This window comes from Pteropus alecto, unplaced genomic scaffold, assembly GCF_000325575.1.
Source record: "Pteropus alecto unplaced genomic scaffold, ASM32557v1 scaffold20, whole genome shotgun sequence".
Classification (NCBI taxonomy): domain Eukaryota; kingdom Metazoa; phylum Chordata; class Mammalia; order Chiroptera; family Pteropodidae; genus Pteropus; species Pteropus alecto.
This window is the reverse complement of record NW_006436298.1, coordinates 13130476-13138479: the sequence shown is the minus strand read 5'-3', so window position 1 is coordinate 13138479 and position 8004 is coordinate 13130476. Positions and strand designations below refer to the sequence as shown.

The 8004-nt window shown below is 30.3% G+C and overlaps 1 protein-coding gene across 9 annotated transcripts in view; it reads right to left on the bottom strand.

Moving 5' to 3' along the window:
• Nucleotides 1-555: 555 nt before the first annotated feature.
• Nucleotides 556-8004, bottom strand: part of TENT2 (terminal nucleotidyltransferase 2) — a 48401-nt gene continuing 40952 nt past the window's right edge. For 5 of the 9 annotated variants that reach the window (XM_025047760.1, XM_025047757.1, XM_025047762.1 and 2 more), the window contains 3 exons: nt 5601-5692; nt 3490-3569; nt 556-2034 (listed from right to left, as the gene is read on the bottom strand). In XM_025047760.1, the coding sequence (XP_024903528.1) occupies nt 1915-2034; nt 3490-3569; nt 5601-5692 (292 nt within the window). In that variant the 3' untranslated portion in view covers nt 556-1914. The remainder of the gene's footprint in view (nt 2035-3489; nt 3570-5600; nt 5693-8004) is intronic. The other 4 variants (XM_025047763.1, XM_015590456.2, XM_025047764.1 and 1 more) reach the window with 2 other exon arrangements.

The following is an 8004-nucleotide window of genomic DNA, read 5'->3' as shown; positions in this document are numbered from 1 at the left end:
TCACTGAAAGCTGAGAAAACTGGAAGCAAAGAAGTCTACACCGTGGTAACTTCTGGGGCTTTATTAGGAAATATCATAAAAATGTCAAAATACTTATAGAAGCAAAACACCCCACACACTTTCCCATGCCTGAGAGCTGCACAGTATATACAGTACTATGACTACTGTTTACTGCTCATAATGATTACCTGGAGTCATCTCTAGAATATTAATTATACTCAATACATTCTGATAAAGAAGAGTTGCACAGTATGTAATGCATTTTAGAAAAATTGCCAAGGAAAGGAATATATAAAGCTTAATTGCTTTAAAAGTGTTAAAACATCAGTAATCTAAAAACTTCACCTATGTGGAAAGCTTCATTCCTAATCTTGCCAGAGAAAAAAGGGCGTTACTGTCATTATTTGGCTTAACAATGAAATAAACTTGATTCTAAGATTCTCTACATAACCTAAATAATCATGCACAATAATTGGATTCAGTTCAATTCTAAATAACTACAACCACAATCTCATTTCAAAAGTAAAGACTTTCACAGAAAAAAAAAGTCACATCAACAATTTCCATAATAAACTTTATTCCATTTGACATTATACAAAAATTTAAATGAAAATGAAAATATCCACCTTTTACAAGTCAAAGAAAAGCGAAAGTCTCAGCATTTGAACTGGTCTGCGAAAAAACCCAAATACATTAGAGGTACAAACTGTGCCACAGCAGGTCTAAAAGAAGTTGTACACAGTCCTTTTGAAAAAGTTAAAATTGTTTCCAAGATTACTTTTCATATTTAAATGTACAGGTACTGACAAACTTACAAATATTTACATAACCCCAAAACCACCTTAATAAACACTGTAGCTTTTTTAGCAGCCACCACTACTTCTTCATGTGGAAAAGAAACACTAAAAAAGATATTTTTACAAACATTAAGCTTTTATTTATAATAATTTTATGTCTTACCCCAAAACATTTTATAGTGGCTTACTGCCTAAAAATTCCAGTTTAGATTACAATCCCATAATTGTACACAGAAAAAAATCTGATACTATCAATAGGTTATAATCTCAACTTTGATCTTTATGTTTCTGTTGCTTCATGTCACAGGGAAAATAAAAGCATGAAAACGAGAAGTAAAGCTAAAGTGCACATTGCACTAAGCTATCATAAAGCACAGGGGACTTAGTCTTTTCAAAATGGTCTACATGGAACTGATTCTTTAAAACAATTCACTAACTGCTGTGCAATACAGAGTTAGTGCTCATATTACTACAGTGCAAAATGTACTGTTGTTTCAACAAAAAATTTAAAGCAATCTCAAGAGTACATCAAAAGCATGTGAGGTACTAATGGAATGCTAATACAGACACATCCAAAGCCTCAGTCTATCCTGGTAAGTCAAGTGAAGACTTAAGGCAATTGTCCAGTATTTCATGCCTCTGCAGTGATTTCACTGAAATAAAAGATTTCATTTTGCTTCAAGTAACTGAATAACTGACTTGAATCTTCACTCTACTAGAACAGACAGGCAACAAACTACTACTGTAGGTTATACTTTAAGTATGTATGAATCAGACTCTTGCCAAAATTCTATACATCTCCTCAGTATTAGCATGTGGTATAATTAAAGTTATGTCAAAAATCTTTTATTTGTTCAGATAATTCCCCCCAAAATATTTTATTTGATCGCCTGAAAATTCATGCCATAATATTACTAATTGTCAATGTAAACATTTTCAAAAATACATCTTTAAATCAAGGAGTTTTATTAGGAAATGTCATAATAAAATATGCAATCTTTATATGTCTTCTTAAAAAAAAACCATGAAAACAAGAACAATTAAAAAGAAACCATGATGGAGGTAAACAAAATGCATTATGATGTTACTATTGTTCTTTATTTCTCAGAAGAATTTATTAATAGAAGCCAGTCATCTTTGCAGGACAGCAGCTCTTAAAGGTAGTATAGTATTCAAATCTCTTTTGTTTTTCAATCTGTGCCATGACTGGGAGAGAGAGAAAAATCATTCTTAAAACCTAAAATATATGAAGAACAAAAGACTGAAAGGAAAGTTACTAGAAAATTAATAGTTCTCTCTGGTGGTAAAATTTAGGGTGATTTTTTTCTTCTTCGTGTTTTATCTCCCAAGTTTTTAACACAGTACAAGTATTGTTTCTGTTACCCGAAAAGAAAATGTTATTTAAAAACTCTATTCTTGTGTGGCTTCGATTCATTAATAAAGAAATGGGCACACAGGTGGTATGAAAATATAATTTTCACATTTATTCATAGATTTAAATAATTTCATCTAAAATGACAAGGTACAAAGTAATTAAAACGAAACCTTTAGGTTTCAGAGGTAAGGGAAGATTACTTCAATCACCTGATTGACTATTTTGCATCTAGTAAGATATTCAATTAAAAATAGTATTTATGAAGGAAAAAGGAAATCTATAAAAAAGTATTTTATATATGCCTCTAGAAAAAAAAAAGAGTAAACAGAACTGGTAAGAAAAAAACTGAAATTCTTACTCACAAGCTAAAAATTTGGCTGACTTCCTGGTGACGGCAGATCTTTGTAGTTTGTTCTCACTTTAGTTGTTCAATTGACTAAAACTATTGGTTTTATAATTAAACAATTCCTAATGAAAGTTCACTCATCAATAAGAACGGCAATGTAAGCAATACTATTTTTTTTATGCTATACTCTTAAGTCCCCAGCAATGCTATTTTGAGTTCTCAATTTAACTGACAAACAAAAATATTTCCTCTTGAATGTCTGTTTTGTCTTGTAGCATTCACTTAAAATTTTCTGTTCTTGACAAACTGAGTGGGCCTAATCTGAAGGACAGCTTATGTGATGCGCTTACATTTTTAATTATCATAAATATTAAGTCCACTAGTATGTCTTGATAAAGTATGCCTCTAAAATGATCTTTGCTGATCTTTTTCTTTTATGAAGCATTTCTTCTATGAAGCACTTCGCTGATCTTTTTCTTCTATGAAGCGTTTCTCCTATCTCATTGTACATATTTCTGTCAATGTGTTTCTACACTATACTATGGAATTCCTTAAAGACAAGAACCACAACTAGCAAAATTACTGATGAGTAAATTCAAATTCACACTGTGGACTAAAGCACTAAGGAATAAACTACAGCTCATACATATATTATATATATATATAATATATATAACATAAATATGACTTTAGGAGGCAAAAGAGTCCATCAGGTTTTAGTCATTCTGAGACCTTAAAAACTCACTGTGGAAATGCTTATTTTCACAAAAGTGAAAGCCACGTGAATGAAAACAGAGCCAGACTCTCTGAAGGGAAGTTATATCTAAGTCCAAGTAATAAATTCCCTATCGTACCACATTAATTGTACCACACAGGAACCAGGGCTGTTCTGTCCAGTTAAATATACCTTTTTTCATTTTCAAAGCACACTAATCCACTTTTTTTAAGAGTTTATCTGAAGCACTGCTTACCTTTAAAAACTGATCCTTGATCATGTCAAACTTCTGTTTTTCATGCACAGCTCTAGCTGTATTTGTTCCATCAAAAGGTTCTGTAATGTTAAACACACATATAAACAAGAAATTATTAAAATAAGAACTTCAGCTTTTTTTTTGGCTGAACTATATGAAATTGTCAATATTTGACAGTTTTGACCTAGAAAATAGCAATTGCATATGGTTCAAACTAATATCTTATTAGACTTATGCATACAAAAAAGTTCTATATAGGTGTGAAATGTCTAGTAAGGCAAAAAGAATTCAAGTGAGAGGATAACTAAAAATAAAGTCACCAGCATAAGTATGTTAATTCTAAATTATAAAAGTGGATAAGATTTCTGAAGAATTATAGAAGGTCAAGGACTTATACTTAAAGGAATATAAATAAAGAATTAAAGAGTTCTCTACAGTCTAAGCAGGCCCATAATTTAAAAAGAATAAAGCACTATATCCAACAGAGGTGGCCAGTGTCAAATATCACAGAAAGGTAATTTGAAATTTAATTTTAATTAAAAAAAACAAACACTGATTTGTCTAATTCGACTTATAAACCACTTCAGAAAGATTAATACCTTTGAAAATAGAGGCATAATACTGGTGAGGATGAAAGACAGTTAAGAGACTTATGGTGTGAACGGATGGTTTAGAAAAAGGAATTTCACTTGTATGAGAAATTTGGCAGTGAAAGGAGAAAAACAGGATAGCAAGTAGAAAAGACAGGAAGAAAACAAAGGAAGAGTTTTAAAGAACAGAGCCATTACCTTCCACATCTTCACTCCCGACTCACTCAACCTTTATCCACAAGAGGGAAGAGACCATATATAGAGAAAAAAATGTATAGAGAAGACAAGGAAACTGAAGATAATAGAGATAAAAAGGAGGATAACTAAAGGCATTAAGAGTGAGATGGGATAGCTGAAATAATTCCAGAAGTAGGTAAAAATTTAACTAGAGTTTAAGAATTTGAGTACTGAAAAAGAAAAAAAACTACTTTTAGAAGAGCCAGGAGGATCAAGTCAACGGAAATTTTTAAAGGATAAGAAGAACTATGTGTGCCTTAAAGCTGAAAGAGAGGGACTAGAGAGAACAAGAATGAAGCTGCTTTAACAGAGGAAAGGTGACTGAGAGGAAGGACCTGGAAAAAGTGTAAAAGGATAGAAAATCTCATAAAAAGGTTAACTTCAGAGTTCTCATACAGTCTAAGCAGGCCCATAATTTAAAAAACTCCTTTTGTTTACTTTCTTATTGCTTAGAAAGGCTATTTTAAAAAAGAGTTTATTGTCATAGTACTGTTTTTTAACAGAATAATGCCATATGCCAAACTATCAGATCACATCATGCATAGCACTTTACAACAGTGTTTAATATTCAAAAGAACACAAGTAACTAAAATAATATACACCCACCATGCAAACCAAACACCAAAGCAGGAGATTTAATTTCATTTTCACAAACTTTTAAGATATGGCATCTAATCCAAGATTAAAATATTCTAAATTTGATGTTTTCCTACAAATGTTGAATCTCTTTATTCTTTTTTACCTCAAGATTTACAAAAGTCATCAACTTGCCACCTGTGAGAACAATTTTGCCTCTAAAGTCAGTTTGCCACCCACCTAAAGAAACAGTCAACTAATACAATTTTAGAGAATAGAATACTTCAGAGCATTTAATTTTTAAAGTAAAATCAATTTCTATTCATAAAAATCTAGCTTGCATCAAGATCAGTATTTTAAATATAAAAGAACTCATTTCAATATAAGAATCATCTCATGTATAATATTTTCTTCTACCTATAAGTCATGAAATTAAATTTCAACCAACTATAAGCATGAGGGATGCATAAAGACTGCTCAAATCTTACCAATTGGCAAAACTAAACGCCTAAATCCATGTTTATTATTTCTTACAACTAAAGAATTTTAAATAATTTTTAAAATTAAATTAAAATTTCATAACTAAAAGACACAAACCACTTCAGAACATAAATTTATTACTTTATAATATAAGCTGAAATTATTAAAGTACTTCTCTCAGTACCATGATGATAACTGAAGGTAAAATAACAGTTGTGGCAAAGCTACCTTCTACACAGATGTATTTATTTCTCCATTCAATACCATCAGGCCTGGGAATGGCTTTGGCTTCACGAACTGATATCATTTGACTGTTCCAGCTATAAGAAGAAACACATCAATCATTTAAACTATTTTCTTAATTTCTCCTTTATTATTTTTATTATATCAGTAGTAAGGCCTACTCCGATTTTGTCAAAGAATACTGAAACTTGCCTCAACCCTGAGCACCACAATTCCATTTCCCCTTCTCTCTTTTTTCTCCATAGCGCTTATATTCTGACAATTTGCTTATTTATTGTTGTTTATGGTATGTCTCCCCAAAGCAGAAAGCTCCAAGATGCTGAATTACTTATGTTTTTTTACTATTCAGCTATGTTTAGTCCAAACCAAGCACTCGATACTTATTTATTGAATAAGTGAAGTAATATCATAAGGTGTAAGTAATCAAAAAAACATGAAAACTATGCTCATTCTTAATTCTCCAATTTGAATTTTTTATTTAAGAGAGAAGTAATCTTGTGTTGTTTCCTGATATTATTAAATAACTTTTGATCATGTACATATCTATTTATAAGATTTAAGAAAAAGTAGAAGTAGATGTTGTTTTAGGAAAATAAAATTAATACCCTATAAAAACATATATAACTATATTTCAGATGTGGCTACTAATAGTGAAGTTTTATTCAAGTAAAATAAGTTTACCAGGATGTCTGAAGGTAAATTGTCCAGTCTTTGGTATATAAAAACCTTAGATTCTGTTTTTAAATTTCTTTGCAATTATAATAATTTGTACAAGTACTTTTTTTTTTTCCAAGGAACATTCTAAAATGTATGATGACTCAGCCTGTACACAAAAGAAAAATGAGCTTGGGGAAAGAACAGCTGATACCTTTTTCCAATCATATTTAGCTTTCTCCACCAATTTAGTAAGAAGAGAAAGACCATGGCTGGAACCTTCCAACTCCAACACTTGGCCTACTCTTCCTCTATTTATCAGATAAAGAATCCGTAAGAATATAACCATGGGTCCAGAACGGCCCTTGTTTCTAGAAAATGGATTAACTTATACGTTAAATACTAAAGAAAATGTTGTATCTTATGAAGTTTGACAATTGAAAAAGATGCCGAAACTATGATTTTCTAGTTTTTCTAATTTTTCTTATTGAGAGTACAGTTTAGAAATTTGCAAAGACAGCTTTAAGTTCTTTTAAAATACATACCAGAAAGCATGCTTTTAAAAAATAAGTAGTTTGTCAAAGAGAAATAGCATTTTTAATAGTAGATGTTTTAGATCTTTCAAGTACAGCACTATGGATTTGAAAGAGAAAATAAGTACATTGCTCTATTGGTTCAAGTACGTTTCCAAAATTTTCTTTACGAAAACTATATAAAGGGGAGACATATAACCACATGCCTGACCCAAACAAGAATATAGCAGAATTATACTTTGTGCTACTACACTATATTCTATTTCAGACAAATTTCACTAATAAAATGAACTTTTTTCCTGAGACTGCTTGTTCTTAATGTCAAATTACAGTTGAATTTACAGTACAATTAAAATTGGAAACAGTATGTTAAAAAAGGGTAATTAAATTTTTTTCTTTCAGATGAGCTTAGAATATTGAAATACTATGTCCTAAAGTTAAATTACAACTTTCACTTCCTTAAACCAAAGAAATTCTCCTCACCACTAATTTCTATTAAATCCAATCCTGAATTTATATGCAATCTAGTACTTGGTTCTAAACTGGGCCCCAGAAACATATGTGACATACCTATATTTACTTTATCATTCCTAACCACACATCATTTAAGCTTCAACCTTTAATCAACCCAAATAATGCAGTTACTTAAATGACTATATCATCTGAAGTACTTCATAGAGGGAAAAAAGAATATTTTGAATCACTACCATTTAGACTGATTCAATCTACTGCATTTTCAAAGAACATTTAAATATTTCTAAATTATTAAATAGTTCAAATCATAAAACATGATATATAACTTATACACTACTTTTATTCCTAGAGATGAATTTAAATGTAGAATTCAAATGGTCATTTAGAAATATTTTTCTTAAATATTTTACTTTTTAAAAGATAGGCCCTAAACTAAGCCTTTTATTATACCATATTTCTCTACCATAATTTCCTTGCCATGTGAAAATCTGTTATTGTCACTCATTAATAAAGTGTAAAATAAGATACAATCTATGGAAAAGGGATGTTTCACAAAAGAATAGAACAGATATGGGGCTTAATTTAATCTAAAATAGATTTGATAATATATAATAATCTTTTGAATATAAAATTGAGATTATAGACTATATTAGTAAGATGTTTGCTTTTTTTCTTCAGTAATGATAATGGACTGGTACTCATCTATTAACTCTTTGAGATGACTGATT